This window comes from Pholis gunnellus (assembly GCF_910591455.1).
Source record: "Pholis gunnellus genome assembly, chromosome: 24".
In the NCBI taxonomy this organism is placed as follows: domain Eukaryota; kingdom Metazoa; phylum Chordata; class Actinopteri; order Perciformes; family Pholidae; genus Pholis; species Pholis gunnellus.
Genome location: NC_136551.1, coordinates 3923162 through 3944974, shown reverse-complemented (window position 1 = coordinate 3944974; position 21813 = coordinate 3923162). Strand labels below are relative to the sequence as shown.

General features: G+C 47.2%; 1 protein-coding gene across 1 annotated transcript in view; it reads left to right on the top strand.

Annotated features, from left to right (window-relative positions):
- LOC306715613 (receptor tyrosine-protein kinase erbB-4-like) overlaps window positions 1–21813 on the top strand; it is a gene marked incomplete at both ends in the record, with an annotated part of 174725 nt that overhangs the window by 101505 nt on the left and 51407 nt on the right. Inside the window, one exon of the mRNA XM_079186035.1 lies at window positions 4608–4794. Within this exon, the coding sequence (XP_079042161.1) occupies window positions 4608–4794 (187 nt within the window). The remainder of the gene's footprint in view (window positions 1–4607; window positions 4795–21813) is intronic.

Sequence of the window (21813 nt, the reverse complement as noted above, 5' to 3'; positions counted from 1 at the left end):
TAGACACACAGGCTATTAGCCTAAAAACATCACACAGTTTGGTGAATTAGCTTACATAAGTGTCTGTTGAGGCGTATTTGAGTTATAATTGGAGGATCCTGAATGCTGGCGAGCCACACGTCACTTTGTTTTGAACCTCTTTAATTCACCTCTCATGCTTCTACTCTCACCATCTGGTGCTGAAGCCAGTCTCGATTCATAACTCTTTACTTTGCGAGATCGTTTATGGTTCATTTCAATACGAATATTCCTCCTTCACAGTCCGACTTACCATGCGAGTGTGTCTCCGTACCGCCAGACTCTGAGAACATCTCCACATATCTGGAAGAGGTTACAGGTGCCTGAGCGCAGCGGCTCACAGCTTCGTTTCTGTTTCCAAGACAGCACAGCCGCCTTCTATCTTGATTATGTTGTGTGGAGTAGATAAAGCACTCTTGGCGCCCCAGCCTTGGCCTCCGCGCGATGTATCCCGCAGATGCAAAGAGCAATTTTCCCAACATGCGAAACTCACGCATCGCCCTGAGGTGAAGCGTAACAAGAAAAGGAAACCAGCCTGTCGGGACCGCACAGCATTCTGCTTGACTGAGTGCTCCACGCTAGGCCGCTAATTGCCTGCGATTGATGGAGAAAAGCGCGAGAGGAAACGTTAAACTTGCAATGCATCACGGGTAGTTGACCTATGTCGACCGACTCTCGTCTGTGCCTCGTGGCGGTGTGTTCTCTTCCCTGCGTGGGTGGGGGGGGTTATCGGAACATCTGAGGCTTGCGTATGTGTGTGTGATTGTGTAAAATGTGTGAGTGAATTTCTGCATAAAACCCCTTTGTGGCTCTCACAACAGAGAAAGCACTCAAGCTGCAGTCAAAAGATTCAGTCGAAATTAAAATAATAACCTGTACTTGTGCCGGACTGCGTAAAGATGTCGCTGCTTTTTTTTTTTCTTCCCTTTTTTGAGCCACTTCTGGACTCTAATGTCACAAGCGAAGAGTCATCTGAGAGGAGGATGATGGGAATGAGGTGTGTGTTTGAGCGATCGATGGCTCCTGCACCTTGTTGGTTTAAATGAGTCCTCGCAGTCACCTTGTTAGGAGTGTATTTTTGGAGAGAAAATTCAAGGGGACTGTCCCCCCCCCTCGTTAAGTCTGAGCACAACACCCGGCTTCTCCGAGCGGCATCCTTCAGCGTCTGTGTTTGTGATGCTGAAACGGAGGCGCAGTCGATGCGGAGGTTTGACGCAGGTGTTTGTGTGCACTTCCCTCCCGACCTCCCTCCCTTCTTGTCTCCCTGCGGCCTCCCTCCTCCCTCCAGTCCAGAGGAATGCACATAAATATTGATTTAGAGAGCTTTCAGAAAGAAAAAAAAAAAAACCCCAAACCCATTTTATGGCAACGGAGGGAAATTAAATAGTGTAAAAGGGAAAGAAAATGACTGAGAAAGGGCAGAGTAATCCTTTAATTTAATTAGGTAAATTACAACAAAGACTTTCTAAGACTTGTTTTTTCCTTTTCTCTCCTCTTTCTCTCTGCCTGCTCTCTCCCTTTGCTCCCGCTGGAAGGCTTTTCCGCCGGTTGCTAAGCAACAAGGAAACAGTTTCTCTTTGGTTTTGCCAGCGGGTCCCGGAGGTTGGCAGGGAGAAGGGGGCACAGTGGAAGCACTGTGGAGTCTGCCAGCAGCCGAGTGCATGCCTACAGCTGGGTCGGGCTGCGGAGGAGCCCCCCCGCCTCCCCCCTCCCCTCCCCCCCTCCCCCATTGCCAGTCACAGCGCCCCTGGCAGGCTTCCTGGGGTTATGACGGAGCTAATGATATATCGAGGCACACCGGCCCCCGAGCAGTAAACACGGGGGGGGGCCACGGCGGGTTCAGAGTGATGAAACGGCACGACTTCCAACCGCGGGGCCGGATCAACAACGTCCCCGGAGAAGAAGAAGGGCCCCGCTCATGTGCACTTTTATTTTTAGAGGCACGGAGTTGCACGGAGTTGCATGAAGTTGCGCAAACCCCTGCTAACTCTCAAACAAAATCACAGAACATATGACAGAGAGTGATTTCACCGAGGGGGCTTTGACAGGCGGCGGAGTGCCTCACAATAGAAACCCTTTTCGCAATAAGTATGCTAATCAAAGCCTCGGCTGAAATGAATCCTACTCCTCTCTTTTATTATGTTGTTCCTTCACTCCACAGGTGATTGACACATTGTAATCTTGCTAATAAGCACCTCCAGTGTCTCTTTCCTTCCCATTGTGTTCGCGCTCCAATACGCCAACTCAGCAGGTGCGCGCGTATGCCGAGCGCCCGATATAGAAGCAAACTCTCGGTTACCTGCTATTATCCGCGAGACGCAGGCCCTCCACATGCGGCGGCCCGACTGTCAGTCTCCACTAGCGTCCCCTCAGGGGTCAGCAGCCAATCCAACCCCGCGCTGCTCATTGCCTCCCTCCCTCCCAACCAATCATCGGGCCTGTCTCTGGTCATTAGGATGTGTCTGTATAGCTGCTTCATAAGCCTTTTCCATTCATACCCTGGACTTTAAAGATAGGTTTATGAGTGTTTGAAGGCATGACAGTGTTTCTGCTTTACGCAACAGATCCAAAAAACGCTGTTGTGGTCACTTGTGGGACGCCGGTGAGGGATCGTATCCTTGTTGCTGCACTAATGACCCCTACTGGTTGGTCTCCCCACCTGTACAGCAGCCCTGTCTCCTGATCGTTACGTTACCATACATCCATGTTATTTCACGGGGGGTGTTTACAACCTAAACCACTTGTTTTCAAACCGTTTCAAATTGAGGGTGAATTTTAGTGGAATGGGAACGACACCTTGCAGGAGACGGGGTCGCGTGCAGAGGAAACAGGAAGCTATGGGGGAGATAATATATTTGACACGCACTTGGTGACGCCTCTTGCCCACGGTCGACTGTGTGTGTGTGTGTGTGTGTGTGTGTGTGTGTGTGTGTGTGTGTGTGTGTGTGTGCCGCCAAAACCTGAAGAAAAAGAAAGAGCAAACCAAGCCTGCCAGTGTTGAACCATGTAATCATATCTGCCCCCCCCAACCCCCCCTCCCTAACATACACTTTTACATGTAGAGTTGTAATTAGGCCTGTCAGTGGTGGCCGTTAAAATGTGTAAGTGTGACATTCAACAAATGCTGCGCGTGTTTGAGTTTCTGTGTGTGTGTGTGTGTCTGTGTGTGTGTGTGTGTGTGTGTGTGTGTGTGTGTGTGTGTGTGTGTAAGCTCAGGCTGCTGTTTGAGGGACTCCGATGAATATTGCATGGCCACAGAGAGGGTGTTGTTGCAGCAAGGGAATAAGTTATGTTTTAGAAGACACACACACACACGCGCACACACACACGGACACACACACATCAAGCTATGTGGCAACGATGCTGTATATGCGAAGACTATACGCTGCCAGAATTCTCAGCTTTCTGCTGTTGTCTGTCGCTGTAACGACACGGCGCTGTGTGTCGTTGAGCTTTAACCCGCACGTTTCTTGAGAATTCGGACAATTCAAAAAATCCTCTCCTTCAACCCGTCCTTCAGTCCGACTTTTGCGGTTGAATTAATTGGGCCTCGTCAAGTGAATAACTTTGAGGTAATCAGCCCGATTTGTTTCGTGGCTTTTGAGAAGGTCAATTGATGCACGATGAGGCAGATAGCTGAGGTCTGCCATGTTCTTCAGCAAGGCACTCGGCACACTCAAGCTCTCTATTTCTGTGTTTTGTGTGTGTGTGTGTGTGTGTGTTTGTGTGTGTGTGAGTGAGTCAGGCATTCAGCCAACTCCTTTAAGCTTGAACTGCCGCCAAATTATCTTTCTTCTCTTAGTTTTAGATCTCTTGAGGACTCCATTCACACCTACAAGACATCACATCAAACACAAATGTACTTCATTTGGATTCATAAATATTGTTCTGAAAGGTGGGATTGCTTATCGGCTCTACAAATGTCATATTTGCTAGTATCACCGACCTCTCTAGCCTTAAAAAACAGCTGGGAGAACGTAATCAGAGGAGTGCAATCAGTCTGCGATTGAGCTGACATTTGAACCACTTTGGGCTCCATGTCCAAATCTTTCATGAGCTTGACATTTCAAAATGCAAATAACATGCTCCATGCACAGAAGCTGAGAGGAATGAATTACCGATTGTTCAATGAGGCGGTCAGGGCCAAAAAAACAGGCGGTGTGGACGTTGAAAAATGAAGAGTTGGAGGTGGTGGTGGATAAAGTATTATTATAGTACTGTTTAGATCACAGACTGAAGTTATATCATCATTTCCCACAAAGAGTTTTGGGGTTTTTTGTTTATTTTTAACCAACTCTATCGCCAGACAATAAGGTCGACGGTTCTGCAAAACCACGGATTACGTTTGGATTGCTCCATAATTACCACTTTGCAACAACAGTCGATCAAATTATGGAATGATTGTGGTTCTAGCAAGTAACTTCTGGTAAGGGTTAAGCAATACAAAACAATTGCCGATGGTTCGGAAAAGACTGACGGTTAATACAAAGGCGAACATTAATTAATTAATCTTTTTTCCCATTGTTTATCAAGAACCTGAGCCTCACTTTACATATTCGATATATTCTTCTGTTTTTCTTTCCACGCAGTCGATCAGAGAAGTGACCGGCTACGTGTTGGTGGCCCTCAACCAGTTCGACTACCTGCCGCTGGAGAACCTGCGGATCGTCCGCGGCACCAAGCTGTACGAGGGTCGCTACTCTCTGGCCATCTTCCTCAACTACAGGCGGGACGGGTACTACGGCCTGAGGCAGCTGGGCCTGCGCAACCTCACAGGTGAGAACGATTTCACCGGCGTCGCCGTAGTTCACAGAGGACAACTTGTTTCGCTTGTTTCACTTGAAGGAGGCGGTTTGTGTAATTAGGGAAAAAATTAGGGGAAAAATGCACCAATGTTTCATTTTATTTGTGTCTTTTTGTAAATTAGGGATCCACTTTTTCAGCACCGTGCCTTGAAAACATGGCCATTTCCTTCCCCTCAAAACGCTTGTGTTTGACTTGTTTTCACACCCACATGTACAGCGTCAGCGGAGCCTTTTTAATTAAGTCACAAAATTGGAACTCAACTTTTGAAGCCACGTATCCGCTACCCTGGCAAATTAATCTTCTCTGTTGCTATATAGAGAGATCAAATGTCTGCGCAAAGGCCTGTGTTTCCCCATTAATTACATTTTTGTTTACACACTCAATAAGCTTTTTTCACGGAGTAAGATTTTGAAAGTGGTTGTGCTTGGTTTTATGTAACAGCTTATCTTCTTTCTCTTTTTTTGTTGTCATGGGAGAGGGAATACGCTGCAGTGGATTACATGTGTAAAGGGTAGCTTTTGTCTGCGTTAACTTTATCTCGGTATCAGACCTTTTGAGTCATGGCCTCTGCATCAGTGGACCTTTGCCATTTTGCCGTTACCCAGCGGTGGAGTAACCTTCCAACTCCTGTCAGAATAACAGCAGCAAACACCATCATCTGTTGCCGGCTTTAAAATCCTTCCTTTCGAGTGCCTGCTTCACTGTCTTCCTGCTGAATCCTATCTTCCTCTCTCTTGCTATCTCGAGATAACTGTATAAATCCGACATGTAATTCGCACAGATTGAGCCGCTTAAAAAGGCTCACACTCCTCCTGCCCGTCAGGAGTCAGGTGTGGCCTTTTTGGTCCCCGTCTGGGCGGCAGCATTACCATCGCTCCGGGAGGAAAAACACAAGCCTGTCGTAGGAGAAGCTCTGGCTGAGGGACAACTGTCACATGCAATCTTCAGGAGAAGCAGTGGCGCTCGGTCAGGGTCACTCTTTTTTCTCATACAGCGTTTTCTTTTTTTTTGTTGTGCTTTATTTGATGCCGTACTGTCTGGAGTGGCAGGGAAGATGGTAAACAGAGAGAAGCTGTGATATGAAATAGAGGTCCAAGAAAAAGTTGACGTGTCCAAGGCTGTATGAGACGGTGTCAGCACTTGAAGGGATGTACTGAATGTGTAAACATCACTGAGAGAGTCAAGGAAGAGCTTTTGAACTTGGAGGAAAAGAAAGCGTGTTGTCTCAATCACCTCGTTTTCATGCCATATCCCTCTACTCCTCTCATTACTTACCACATTGGACATGTTTGTTAATTACTTGTCGACAAGACGATGAAGCAGAGAGTGGGACGCTTTTGTCTGATTTTGGAGGGAGATTCGCCGGATTTATTCGTGGCAGGAAAGACAGGGAAAGAGCTCCGTTCTTCCAGCACGAATGGAGCTTAATCTTTTAGAGCATCTCACAAAATGGCCAATGGGAAAAAAAAAAAGAAAAACCATGTCCAACGCGTATGTCCTCTAAAGCACAGCCAAAGAACAAAGACGGGTGCTCGAGAAGCTGCCAATCCTCCCGACAATTTGCTCATACCGAGGTGTCGTAAGTAATTTCTTCGCCTGCGATTGTTTAATACGGTGAAAACTGCTACATGTAGCACCTCTTTATAATTCGTTCTGATTTTGCAGAGGAGAGTGTCACAGGATGAGACAAGGAAAGGGGAACAAACCGGAGCTCAATCCCGCCGTGGACCCACCGCGTGGGACTGCATGTGCCCTGAACTGCCAAGGCACCAGAACGCCTCGGCTGCGTCCCCCCCCCTTTGTTGTATTTCTGCCCGAGGCGTCTTCTCTGGCATCGATCTGCCCGCTTTACACCGCTCTCCAGTGGGCACTGCAATCCATCCTACATCCATCCTGCCCTCCTCCTGCGGCCAATTTTGTGTCAAATGTTTCACCGAGGAACCAAATGAATTTCACTGTAGAACAGAAGTCATGTGTCTTGCAGTCCTTGACCACCCTTTTGTAACTTTTTTGGGGGACGAGAATCAGGCGCCTATAAAACGTCGGGGCGTCAACTCGCCAATGAGTTAAAACCATCAGTGTTGAGAAAGTTGGACGGCAGAGATTCATCCCGGGCTCTGATGCCGTTAACTTTGCCGTGGTGTTTTTCTGATTGATGGTGGGGGATCAAACTGTGATCCATACTAAAGCACATGACAGATTTAGTGTAATAAGCAGCGTTTTATGGAGTCTGAACACAGCGATAAAGGACTCCTGGGAGTTTTAAGGGCATGCTGACACCCTGAGCTGGTAAAGCAGGAGGGCGTCTTCCACTTGGTCTACTCCTACAAAGTAGGGGAGGCCCAAGAGGATCTTTATTCCTGTCCGACTCATGATAGGTAGCTTTCCTTTTTTCTTCCTTTTTTCTTCCTTTTTTCTTCCTTTTTTCCCTTCTTCCATGGAAGGTTGTTCTCTGTCATTCCTCAATAACTTGGACTGAAAGCATCATTGCCACGTTTGATGCGTTTGCATGTTTTGGTGCAACCCTTTCCTGCCTGTGCTCATCTGTGCTCCCAAGGTGCTTTTGTTTTCTCTCGGGTTCAAGTGTTGCATGATCAGTGTCCTTCAAGAGCTTCTGGGAACGAGGCATTGACGCGGTTCGTCATTCTGTAAATGTCGTGTAAAGATCTGGATGTTTTTCTTAATGTATGCAACTGGAAAGGTGCGGGCGGGGGGGAATATAAGTGAGGCATCTTGGTATCCCTTGCATTATTTATGTCCACAACGTGTAATCTACATCTCTGATTTTCCTGCAACCTTTTGGAGGCCGCTTTTATCGCGGTTCGGCTGAATTCACTTGCGCTTCACCGCTGCGACTCTCCGCCGCCCCCCCCCCGCCTGTCTGGCCACACATCTCCTAGTGCAGCACATCCTCAGGACGGGTGCCTCACATCGCTGGGCTTTTTTAGTCCACCGCGTCTGATCCCAGTGCACCCCGACGCTGTAATTAAGCCAGCAACCGTGCATGCTGATCAGCGCTGTTCCTCCTCCCTGCACTCTTCCTCACCTGGGACGACAGAAAAAAGAAAATATAGTGAATTCTCTCTTTTTAAATAGGCTCACAATAGGCCAGCAGATAATGTTCCCCTTCTCGGTGATGCTACGTAAGCTACCGTGCACATTTGCTTGGATTCATTGTATGAAGAAATGCACGCGTAATTAATTTTGCAGGGGATGTGTACGTGCCCGCGCGATAATATGTTCAGCATTCCTCGCTGCACGCAATACATTAAACAACAGCTTCACCGCTGCTTCATCCCTCTGTGGATTCACTCCACAGTGGGGAGTCCACCGAATGCATGGAATTCAATTTGGCTGTGGAGTCAGGATGCACACCGCTGTGCAGTCTCGTACAGTATGGGATGTACAGTAATCTGTGTTGAAGAAAGTCCCCCGATATCAACTTGTTTGGCCTCCCCCCTCTGATGCCCCTGCAGCTTTTTGTAAGCCTTAATAACCCTAACACACACACACACACACACACACACACACGCAAACACATGGGCTCTGCAGTGCTAATTATCCCATGCTGCGCTGCAGTGGCGATAACACCAGCCACAAGCCTCTCAGAGCTGATGAGGTGGCGTCTATGAAATGGTGTTCACATCCAGTTTCACCCTCTTTCTTAGCTTAACTTTTGCTTTGTTTGTGAGCTTTTTCTTTTTTTTTTGTGTGTTTTTTTCTACCCTGTGAAATTGCACATTTGGATGGGGGCCAAATGGCTCAGCGGGCCCCAAAGAGAGCTCTGACTTCCAACTTCCCATCTGGCAGCAGTGAACCCCCCCCCCCCCCACACACACACACACACACACACACACACACACACACCCCCCACCCCACGCGTGCTCGTGCGCAGAAAGCAAAGCACCGGCTCTGCCATCCCCGTTTTTTTCTCCGACCCCCCCCCCCCCCCCCCCCCTCGGCCTCTCTCTCACCTGTTTTGCTTTCCTTAACGCTCACTGGGACTGTAGTGACACCGCCATGGTTTCGCAACCTGGCAGCGACCCAAACATCCCCCCCAATTTAAAGCTAATCATTAAGCGCGGCTGTCGTGCTAATTGCTGCATTTTTGCGAGTACTTTGAATGCATTTTGGGCCAAATTGCCAACAGCATGCTGCTGCTGAGATGAATTGATTAATGGGCTTCATTATAATTAACCCCACGTGCATTTTCATTTTCGGAGCATGACTATTGATTTACCGGCTCACAGTTACGATGCTCAGCGATATCAGCAAAACAAATGGAGATTTGTCTCCATGTTTGAGGAGTAGATCACACTGATATGGCATGAAGTTATTACGATGAACATACACACAACATGGTTTTATATATCCACACCAATTGTCTACAGTAAATGTTTAATTTTAAAATGTAAAAAACTAAGAAAACTACTTTGAACGTGTTATTTTCAGAAGTGTCATACAGGCTGAATTTGATCCGTACAGTAAATCCCCTCAGCGGAGAGTATAAAGATCCAGCACATCAAAGGTGTGCATCAGTGAGACTCTTCATCACAGAGAAAAGCTGCTCACGCAGGTATGTGCTTCCAAACACGCAGAGCATTTGGGCAGCATGGAGGCGGAGTTAAGGCATCGTTTCGGGGATGAAGCTTGGACCCTGGGCAGCGCCCACAGAGTCAAACTTTGCCTTGAGAGCGTCATTACACTGGAGGTCTATCGGCTCCATGTGCACAGGTGCTCTTTCCACTTCAACTGCAAAAACGGATTGCTGAGCAGTTCTCATGAAGTGAAAATTGGACATTTTCCCACGGCACACCTGCCGATCTGTCGCGCGGCACAGCGGTTGAAAATCACTGTCCTACAAGCACCGCAGCTCACATGAAGACAGCTGACATGGTGTTGCCTTTACATCCGTCCATGCTCGCCCCTATTTCCTCCGCTCATACTTGAGGGGCATCTGGCCACATTTGTACATCTCATACAGTCAGGATTCAGAAGAATTCCAGATTCCGTCCTTGAAAAAAGAGACGGGGCTAAAAAAGTAATTGTGTGTGGAATTTGTATAGAAGAAAAACATACTTTCAGGGCCTCTTTATTTAACATAAAGCTTGTGGGTCTGATCTCCAAAAAGTGGTGTAATTACAGAAAGATCAAATAGAGCAAAAGCGGCTAATGCTAATACCCACTCTGACTCTGGACTGTTATGTGGAAGAGGGAGAGTAGAGGGATGGGGCCCATTAATAATGAATTCAGTGTCATCATTAAGGCGCCAAATGATTAAAACATATCTCCCAGCTTCAAACGCTGCTCTTCTACTCCAGAAAGTGCTGCAGTCGTGGATGTGCGAGAGGCGAGCGAGCCCCTCAGTCTGCTCGCGAAATAAAGTTTAGCTTTAGTCTTTTGCTTTCTTTCATCTTCACCCCCTTTTTTTCTGTAGTGCGGGAACACCAAAAAAAAACAAAATAACCAAGAAAGTAATGTAAAGCAACCCAAAGACGTCTCTCAGGTGAACGTTCATGTTAAGCCGTGTCTTTGTTGCACATTTCGAGCTACTCCCAGTTGCAAAGCCAAAGAAAATAAGCTGCTACCTGTTTCTCCTGAAAGACACAGGCGGGGGAACACGGCGAGGCACGTCTCGTTAAAGAAAGGTGACATTCATTGACATGCAGACGCACGATGGGGATGTCATTTTTTTTTCTTCTTTCTTTTTTTTTTTTACACTCTTCCACCCAGGAGTCATTGTCATGCCATGCCCGTGCTAAGGTTACATCAGTGTAGTGCTGTCAGTGCCGCGCTGCCGTTGGTGCTTTTTTGTTTTAAATCCTTTGACGAGGAGACCCTGGGGGCTTCGGGTTTGTCTCCATTAGTGGCTAAGGCATGTCTGGGAGGACCTCTAATGGAATGGTAATAGTCCCCCCGGGGTGGTGTGTCTGCTGCCCCGTGCACCGTTCTTTGATGCTCGGGTTCACATCTACTGGCTGACCCCGGCTAACTGAGCTGCCCGATAGACAATGGACCCTCAGTCCGTAACTCTGTGTAAGGTAGCAGGTGGAAAGCCTCCCCCTGAACCTCCCCTGTCGCCCATCTTCCCAATCCTGTGTTTAATGTCCAATCATGTCCTTAGGGGCTCAGCATGGGGTAGGAAGTCAGGAATTACTTCTACTCATGTCAACAGCTTCCAATGATGCGCCAAGATAAGTTCAGTCAGCCGATGCAGAGCGAGTCGCCGCTCTCAGCGGGGGAAAGCTCAGCGGCAGAGATTGGTTAATAAGGATATCTGTTGCAGCAAAGTGGGTCAGTGATTTTAGTCGCGGCTCCTGCTCTTGCTGTTCGTGCTCCGAGCCAACTGTGAGGTTTACGATGGAGGAGAGGAGGTCGGGATGTGGACGATGTAGCAGAGGAAGCTGAAGAAAGTGAGATATCAAGCAAAAACGCCAAGAAATAAAAAAGAAAATATCAAAAAATTGCCAGTAACAGACTAAATGTAATAATTGCACGGTGAAGAGTGAAGGTCAGACGCCCTTTAACATTGTGCCCAACAATATATTTTCGCAGAGACAACTTTCCTAATCTGGCTCAAAGTGCTCGGAGTGAAGGTGGTGTGTGATGAGGCTGAATGAGTCTCAATTTCCACTTAACAGTCCTTGGAAATCCCACTTAATCAAATCAAATGGCCATGACTTCATCAAACGAGCTCATTGGAGCTGAATTCATTTTTCAGGACATTAGGATTCCTTGTGACCAGACTATTGTGTGTGTCATCATTGATTGAAGGGTGATACGTCTGTCTGTAGATCGGGGCCACATGGGGTTGTGGAAGCGTTCTTAAAACCCCCAAAAACTGCAGAGTCATCAAGCTAAAAAAAAAAAAAACCTGCTGTTTGTGGTTGACGTTTTTTTCTTCTTTCGCTTCACAATAATTATATTCAAAGCGCCTGCTTGTTTGTCTTGCCACCAGGCCCACGCTCCCTCCTGACAACACATTTGTGTGGCGCACGCTTTGCCCCGCGTGTTCATTTTGAGTCCTAATTCTCTCGCCGGCGTCCGCAAGCTGCTTGACTTTGGCGAGTTTTTAATGGCATTCTTGGGGTTCATTATTTCTTTCTTGAGATCTGCTGCCATGCAAATCCATTAGAGTGTCGAGCATCGGCAATGATTGTCACTGATTCGTGCGTCTGTCCCCTGCATCTGTGGAAGCCCAAGGTAGAGTCGGGGAACGGGGAGGAGTGGCGCTGGACCGGCTCACCAGACCGCACGCTAAATACACTGTAGAACCAGATGGAGGCAATTTGCTGGTCATGGTTGATTTGCTAGTGTGTGTGTGTGTGTGTCCGTGTCGGTGTGTCCCAAATTACCCAAGTGAAGGGATGAGTGCTGCAGCTCTGTGCCAGAAAGTGACAAATTGCCCATTTAGCCCATTGTAGGTGTCAATTTTAATGTAGAGGGCTAGCTCTGTTTTCAACACTTCTTAAGCATTTTGCTCCATGAAAATGTGTAATGAGTCGAATTTGAATTGCAAAATGACCGCCGTGTTTGTGTGTGCATGCCTGTGCGCCGCAACCACACACACACACACACACACACACACACCTTTCCTGGACATGTAATCATAGCCCACATTTCAAGCTCCGCGCTCAGCTCCTCAGCAGTTTTACTGTCCTGATGGCTCCCCTCTGATCCATTCACAGCGCCTTCTAAATTTTGAGTTTGACGTTCTTCGCTTGGGCATTTGTACCAAAACACTATTTCCAGGACAATAACAGAGCAGAGCGTCAGGGTAACTCCACCGTAAAACAACCTCTCACCGCCGCTGTGGCGAAAACAACACGGGGCAGCAATTCTGCAGTTGTTTATACTCTGAGACTGAACCTGGCAATTTATTTGACGAGTGAGTTGCTTGACCTCTGGGTCGCTGCGACCTATTTAAAAAGCTCAGCATGAAACTTCAAAAACACATGACCGGTAAAAGTACTTTTTTGCAGATTTGTGTGTTTTTTTTTTGGCGGCTTTGGGATTTTAATTGATTTTCAAAAGTAGCCCGACGTTTAAAAAGTGGAAATGAAAGTGCTTGTAAAGAAACATTTGATTCTACTTCTTTGACAAATCTCCGCTAATCTCCCCACCGACACGCGCAGCAGCAGCGCCGCTCGTCGCCGCTCGTTGCCCTGCTTGGCATTCAGCGGCGCCCTCATCTCTTTGGCCGGCTCTTTTGTTTGCCCGCGCTGATTGGAGGGCCTCTGGTTAATTTAGATGCAGGGAAGCGGTGACAGAAGAGGGCTTATTAGGGCTGTGAGCCCATCCCGCCTTAAGTGCAGAGTCTCCAGTTCCATTTTCATTTGCCTCCATTATTGAATTTGCTGGCTTCTCATTCGCCCTGATTGCATTTTGTGTCACCTCTAAAAAAATAGAAGGAAAAAAAAATCGGCCTCCCCCGAGAGGTACCGTGACACTCAGAGGGGAGACTTCCGTTATGATGGTAGAGGATGAGACATCCAGAAGTTTAGAGTTTGACACTTTTTAAAAAACATTTTGCTGGCTTTCTGTTTTTTGGTTCCGAGCCAAACTTCTGCTTCTCATGATGTCTGTGTGACCTGTGGGTGTGTGTTGGGAAGAGAGGGAAATGGAGCAAGGAGCCGTAAGAAAGGGTGACAGACGGGGTGGAGGAAAAGGGTGATGGCAGGGATTCATTTAGCATCCATTGAATCTTTAAAAGTAAAAAAAAAAAAGAGAAGAAGAAAAAAGATGAATGTCATCTCCGCCTCCACCTTTCGGCTGCCTCCTCCAGCATCTACACAGCCTCCGTAATCTCCTAACGCGAAGCATTTTTCATCAGGATTCATCGCAAAACAATATCATTCGAGACTGGGAAATTTAATCAGGGGGCTTTAAAACACAATTATGGTTATCGGGGAGGACATGGCGGCATCGCGAGAGAGGAGGTGTGGAGTGTGTGTACGTGTGGGGGGGGGGGGGGTTGGAGAAGCAGCGGTGAAGATGGAGGGGGGGGACCTCCCCCGCACTGTCTGCGCCCTCGCGCTCCACTCCCATTTGTCACCGAGCACAATATCTCTTTGGCTGGCAGAGCTAATAATGGAGAAGCGGGGGGAAACGGGACTCTGGAGACCCCCCCACACCTCCGCTTTTGCCGCGAAGATCAGATGATAAGTTCTCCTCATGTCGGAGGGCCCCCGAGCCACGGTGGACTTGGCTCGCAAAAGGATCGTGTCATTTCTGAAACACGGCGCACCCGTCGGGCAGCTTTTTAGGTGTGTGAATAACACAGGTCTTTATAGAAACGTGCAACCCCCCCCCCCCCCCTCCCGCCACGCCACGCTACCCACTTTGCACTCTGAGAAAGTTCATTTCAATTTGGTCACTCGCGGCGTATACCGAAAACCAGAGCCCCTCTGCTGATGCTTTGCTTTTTCATGCCTGGAGGCAAACTAGTTGCCGTTTTCCGTCTCTATTATCTTGGCGATCTGCAGCCATTTATCTACCAGCGGCTTGTTTGCAGTGTGGAGACTTAACAGTTTATTCATGGGATTTGAGAAGTCGTTTTCACTTAAGCAGCTACTTTCTCAACAGCCTCTGTGTGTTTCTTTTTTTTTTCCTTTTTCCTTCTCCCCCCTCTTTAGAGTAAACATGCTTGGAGGCACTGTACAGTGGAGTGCTTCACAATTACACACAGTGGGTTCCCTGAGAGACCGACTGCTTGTTTTCCACTCTAGTCGTACCTCAACATGCGGGGGTTTCTTAGTCTTACTGTAAATTGGCCGAGGAGAGAAATCCACAACTTCATTTAAATTACGGGTTTCGATTTTTGGAGACACACACACACACACACACAACCATGCAGCCCCTATCGCACCCAAAGCGCCAATTAACCATCCCATTTGTTTGCAAAAACTTCCTCTCCCAGAAATGGCACTCGCTTTGTTCTCTTCCTGCTGAAGTGTGGTTCATTCGCGACAGGTGCATTGTGGGCATTCCGGCCGTAAAACGAGAGAGACTCTTTTCACACGAGTACGGGGGAACTGAACGCTTTATTGCGGCGCCGCTTTCGACTGATCCCATCGCCGCTCCCGCTCGTTGCCTCACGCACGTGTGAAGTTCAAAGTGCTCTGCGAGGAACCTGAGACGGGTGCTGGTTTTGTGATCTTTATTTAGCCTCTTTTTGTTTTTACGTCCATCCTTCTTAGAACGGTATTTTCTATGGACTGTTATCCTGGAGACATTATTATCTGGGGGGAAATTGAAAATGTTGCACGGGACATAAAGAACTTCCCCGCAATCTCTTTCCTCTCTCTCTCCCGACTTCACTTCATTGGCTCTCATGCGAGTCATTATTTTCCGGAGTTGCAGATTTGTTGCAGTTGTGTAATGTTCATCGGTGTTCCCTGAAGAGGTTGCACTCTAAGAAAATGAAGGCAATTTGTATCATCCCCCCCCCAGTTCGGCACCTTCTGTCATGCCAGCTGTCTGCGCTGTGTCACGGGCTATGCAGAGCGCCGGGAACTGATGCATGCAAATGACTGCAAAAGGGCTTACACACATCCTCTAAATTCTCAAGTAAAAGCTCTTCAAACAATGACTTGGCGTGCTGGGTCCCCAATAAAGGCTGTGTAAAAAAACAGACGTGGGGAGGGGGGGGTGGAATGACTCGGCTGATATGGTGACTGCGATTCAATCTACATTTCCACAGCGTTCATTCCTTCAGTGCAACACCATAGTTTGCCTTTTTAACAGCAGAATAAATGCCATTTTCATGGTTTAACTTATTCTTTTTGGTTCAAATTTGCCAATATTGTGTGTGTCAGCTGACACTCGACACTTCCTGTAAATATTAAGAGCGAAACATTTCCAACCCTTGACCTGGCTGAGAGGCCTCGCTAAGCACTGGAAGACTAAAATACCTTTAAGTGTGAGAACATGTGACACAAATGCAAAGATGTTTTGCACCGGGGCCGATTACTGGAACGTATGCAAGTCTTTCATTATGCCAATTCCCAACGAAGGTCTTCTCTGGACAAAAGCTTGCACATAATTAAATGGAGTACAGATATCACAGTGTGTGTGTGTGTGTGTGTGTGTGTGGAAGTGCTGTTCTGTATTTACATTGAAAAGGACACCAGAAAGAGGTTCATGCCTCTGAGCCGCTGAAAGGCTTTTTAATGTGAAACACGTGAGCAGGAGGTTTCGGAGATTTATTGACGGCATGCCCAGCGCCGACAGAAACGGGACGGACGAGGAAAGATTTGATTTATTTCACACACATGGCCATTATCCCGCATTTATCAATAACAGGTTAACTAAGGAGGAGCTGTTGAGTTTGTGTTAAGAGCAGAAATAGCTCATTCATGGTAGCAGATGAGAAAACAAACATGATGCAATGTAGAGCAAGGAAAACAGAGGTAAAGGCATGTCTCCAATGCTAGCCTGTCTCAAAACATCTTTTAAATCTATTCATGGCATAAATTACATGTATAAAGAAGAACATGACCTTTTTAAATGGATTCTCATTTGTGGCGCTACAATGGATTCTTGCTGGAATTTCTGTTAAGAAAATTCATCTTACTTTCTTTTTATTTTGGGGGGGGATTTTTTAATTTATTTTTTTTAATGACAAAAAAAAAAAAAAGGGATGGGGCATCCGTCGGTGCTCTCTCTCCCTAGTACTGAGAGATTAATTGGCATTTAAAAGGCAAAGCCTCGGCTTAGCTCTCATGCTCTGCCTACAAATGCGAGGCTTTGTCGACCTGATGCAGCCGAGCTCTGAGAGGCTTTTCTGCTGTTGGACCGGGGTGTTCGTCGCAGGGATTCTTTATGTCTTTTCATTTTCGATGACTATACGTGTGCAATGGGCATCTCAGGGCTTTTCCTGAGCTGGTATGGTTTTGTAAGTGTGTGTGTGTGTGTGTGTGTGTGTGTGTGTGGCTCAAGAAAAAGAGGGGCGCCCGACTGTGGAGAGAAAGAATGATCATCTCGATTTCCCTGTTCCCCGTGCTCAGCAAGTCGGCCCATCAGCGGAGTGAGGAAGTACACTGGGTGCGGGTGGGGGGGCGGGGGGTTCGGGGTGCGGGGCAGGGGGGACGACGACAAGGATGGAGAGATGATCCGAATGGAAAAAAGAGCAAGAGTGGATGGCCCGAACGGCCGGGGCTCCGCTTGAGTTGTGCGATATATACGTGACAATAACGGGGGAACGCATTGGACTCATCAGGCGAGGACGGATCACCATTACGGCCGTTATTCGTCAGCATAATTAGGGAGCGAAAGAGATGTGGGACAAGTGGCTAGCAGCACTGATGAAAATTCATCAGCGGGCTCCCTATAGAGCTATGGCCACTGATTGGTGCCGGGGCCATCATTGCCTGGAAACTACTCCAAACTAGGGGCTCTTCGCTCTGCTGAACGACAGTAAAATGAACTTAATTGGCTTTGCAAAGACAACCTGGCACAGGGTTCATTTTTACTTCCCTTAACAATCTGCGCCCTGATTGGCCTGTCCTCTGTTTTCGAGGGCGTGTGATGCACAATGCAAATAAATACGACCAAGGAATCTCATACCACATTGCCTCTCCGACCCTTTAGCTGTTGAAAAACACTCCTGCCCAAATTGTTGGGTTTTTTTTTCTCCTTTTTTTTATAGCTCTACAGAATCATTCAAGTGTCACAGTATTGTCAGAGCGCTCTTACTTCCTCACTCTGTTCCCCTTCATAATCAGCTTCTCTCAAGCGTCACGTCGTTCATTCCTGGCCAATTTTTCTGCCCTTTAATTGGTTAATTTATCAACCTTAATGGCAACACACAAGCTTGTTTCAGTTGGTGTGGTGTATTTGTGTTCCACAAAGTTATAATTGGCAAACCCTCAGAATTACTGGGGCCGGAGATATTTATCGATTTGAATGGTAAGAATATAAATGAAGGTCTGAGAAAGTACAGTCAGTTTGCACCGACTGTATCGTCCGTCTGCTCGTTTAACGATATTGAAAACAGGTGAGCAACCTGCAGATGCCAAGTGGTTGGCCACTGTCAAGCAGCTGCAGGAAGGGGAGAATGGTCACGATGTACAGTCGAGTTGAATTGCTCATGTGTTCATTATACCTTTTAGATGTCAAGGGTAACAGTGTGTTAACACTTATATGGCATATCTACTTTGTATTAACCATTTATTTGGTATTGTGTAGCCTTTGCATGCTTGCCATTGTTTAACTAACCCCTCTTCTTACTGAAGCAAATGGTACGTTCCCGTTTAGATGTGGCTGAGAGGGTGAACGTGTGACTTGCTGTTTGTTATGAGGAGCCTGGTGTGAGTATCTGGGTTTCATTTCTCAGTTTCAGTTTGGTTTTAAATGGTTGACAATGATTAATTTGTTGGCAACGAAGCCTTGTTGCATCATTGCGAACAACCCCTTTGATGTTTCACGGCGCCAAATAACATGCGGCACCCTTTAGGCGGGGTGTTGCAGCAAGTCATAATCAGGGCAATGATGGGACTGGATGACGTGGAGGAAAGACACAAAGTCATTCCTCAATATGTTCAGTTTGATATGATAAACAGCTCCTAATCACCTTCTCCTCCGCTGATCACCTCGTATCTCGCTGCGCAAGCGTCAAACCTAACCTCTGATTTGATTTGACGTGACACTTTAACTTTGGCTCGGTGAGATCTTCTTTTTTTTCACTTTGTGTCACTGCCAAGGGGGAGATGTCGGAAATCGCCCCACCAGAAACAGCCTTGAACCCAACATGACCCTGAGCATATGGTTGGAGCCCTCAGCGGCCGCATGCACGCGCACAAACCGGCGTCGCTGGGAACTGTGTCGCCCAGCGAAGCATCCCGGCTGAACTGACTATCAAAAGGGAAGATGAGGGCTTTCTTTTTGTGTGATATCAGCCCCGCTTTAGAGCCTGCAGAGTTCATTCAAGCGTAATTAGCATCAATAGTGCAGGAATTGAAAGAAGCAATGAGGAGCGAGGCACTGCGATGAGTTGAGAATCTAGATAAGTCCCTCTGTCAGCTCTTCTTTTTGCTCCCTGTGTCATTATTAGGGCGAGAATCTGATGCGGTTCATGCATCTGATCGGGATGCCCGATCTACAAGTTAAAAATAAGTGAATTTCTCATTATCTTGGTCCCGGAGTAGGAGCACCTTGGATTTCCTGTCACTGTACTGCTATGTTCCCCCTTAAACATTGTGGGGTCTGCAGCCACAGCAGATGCTGTTAAAGTCCACATAAAGTCTGCACAAGGGCCCTTCTAAACCACACCATGAAGCTCACTGGAGGCGCCCGTCAAGTGACTTATGTCGACAATTGTGCAAGGCATTAGTTTCAACCAATCATAAGTAAGAAATACAGGGAATAGATCACTTCCTGTTAAGATAGAGGGATAGATAGTCACTTTATTAATCCCACAAGGGGGACATTTTTTCGCTGCAGCAGCATGTATGGCACAGATAAAGCAATACAAATAACAGAGTAAAACATATTAAATATAAAGATGCCGATAAAAACAACAAGAGTATAGTAAGAAAGGCTGATCAGAAGCCTTGCCTTCAGAGCTGCAACTCGGAATAGCATTCGTGAACAAATGACGAGCACACGTCCTTCGCCTCACAGAGCAGCGCCAGTAAAAGTCTATTTATGTACAAGATTTGGAAGTTATTACTTTGAATATTTTAAATTGTATTTAATTGTTTTAACCTTAGCAATAACCTCGCTCTCTCTCTCCCTCGTGTTCTCCTCATACCTCTGTTCCCTCCCTCCCCCTGCTGCCCTCTCTACGTCTCACCCCCCCCCCCCCCCCCCCGCCTCCTCCCTCCCACTGTTGCTCTGATGCAGGACAATGGCTTTTATGACGACCTCGTAACTCACAGCCCGTGTGGAGGGGGAGGGGACTGGGCGGAGGGCGGTGTCGTGGGGGGGGGGGTGTATGTTCGGCTGTAGATCTCCCGACCTGATGGAAAGATCGAAGCGTGGAGGTGGAGGGTACAGAGGGGAGGGGGGCGGTTGGGCGGGTGGCGCAGGACTGTCGCCGCGTTAATGAACGACCACCCCGATACTGGCTCGTCATCCCGCGCTGGAAGACTTAGTGGCCCGTGCCCCGGATGGACAGCAGAGGTGGCAATTTGTCTCTCAGCGAGCAGACGGGATCTGGACACAAGCACTTAAAAGAGCATTTGGGACGGCGCTGGGCGGGTTGTACAGAAAGATGGATCCCCATAAAAATAGCCAAATGGATTTTCTCTGTCATGCCTTCAAATGTAGAAATTATTACTTCAAAGAAGTTAGGGTAAAAAACGTGCGCTGTCTCATTTTTGTCGCTCAAAAGTTTCGTCTCACGACACTCGGTCCAGCCCGTGTTTGCGTTCTTCCAGGTGTAGTAAGAGTTCATCGCTTCTTATCCATCATCGGGTGTTCAGCGCGTTGTGTAGAGCCGGCTTCAAAAGTCCTGTTTTCATCTTGTTGACGCGTTAGAGTCAAAGGTTTTTACAGAGGGAATTATCGATATCTCTTTTTATCACCCCATTATTCAGAAAATACTGTCAACAGCCATAAAAAAAATCAATTTCGCCATGTTTGAACAAACCCTCAGAATATAGAGAGGAATGAAACTGCAAAGTTTGGTGTGTGTAAGAGCTACTGAAGGGAGGATTTCTGGGTCAGGGTCTGAGAAAAAAACTAATTTAACCAAATAATTTAACTAATAAATACCTAAATGTGTATTTTAGATGTTTTCTTTCCACTAGTCTGAAAGAAGACGTGTCGAACTGTCAAAATGAACCGCTGCAGGGGAAAAACAACAACGTTTTGTCTGCAGAACGCACCTATGTTCACATCACCTGCAGATCATAATATGCTTGTTCGGTAAATTGCTCTTTACACTGTCAGAACTCCTGTCCTGTCTGGGATGTCGCTTGCGCAACGCTTATTTCTTTAGTATTTCAAAATGACATCAAAGCATGCTGACAGTGCGGTCCACGTTATTTGACTAGAGCAAGGCCCGTCTCTCTTTTTTTTTTCCCGCCCGCCCTCCGTGAATGTAAAACACCCCCTGATAAATCGTCCATTGTGACGGGAACATGATTACATGAAGCCGCGGCTGTAGGCCATTCAGCAGGCAGACGGAGCGCCGTGTCACCTCTAAGAGGGCTTTGAATAAATGTCCCCGTCTCTACCAAGGCCCACTTCTTTAATCAGGGTGTCGGATGGTAATGATTAGCTTCCTGCGTGCGCTTCTCTCTGCTGCGGAATCGCCCGCATAACTCATACGCTGTTAATAATCTGCCCGCGGAGATAATATCCTTCTTTACCGTCGGCTAATCCAGACCCGATTTAAACCACATTGTTACTTTTTTTTTTTATATGGAATTTAATCTATTGTGACAAGTACTTTCATGGAATCCGGCACTACTTCACATTCAAGGAGAAGGGGATGCAAGGTGATTGTATCTAAATCCCTCAACTAGGTTAAATAATACAGCTGGTGTCCCAGAGAGACCATGATGGGGGCTGTTGTTTCCCTTCTGCCACGGGTCACGACTTGGGGAGGGGGGGAGGGAGGGAGGGGGGGATTACTGCAGCATCATTTCATTCTGTGTCCATATCCAAATCCTGGATTAGTAACAGGGAGAGGGATTAGAATCACCTATCGCGCTCCACGCGCAGGCATCTGTTAAGGGCACTGGTCCTTGAACCGGAACATATTTTTGCCATTATTAAGCAGATTGCAGGATGAGAATTCATGCCTTTGTCTTTGGTTGCGTCGGCTCTCTCGGTTTGATAAAGCGATGCGGAGTAGGTCAAGAGAGCTGTGATCCCTTATTTTCTCCGAGTCCAATTGAGGCTTCGGGCCTGTTGTGAGCCAAGAGAGAGAGAGAGAGAGAGAGAGCCCTGGAAGATAACAATGCAACAATAAGAAATTGAACACGTTCCAAAAATGCTTCTTTTTTTTTTTTGCTTTACTCTGCGGCCAGAAATCAATGA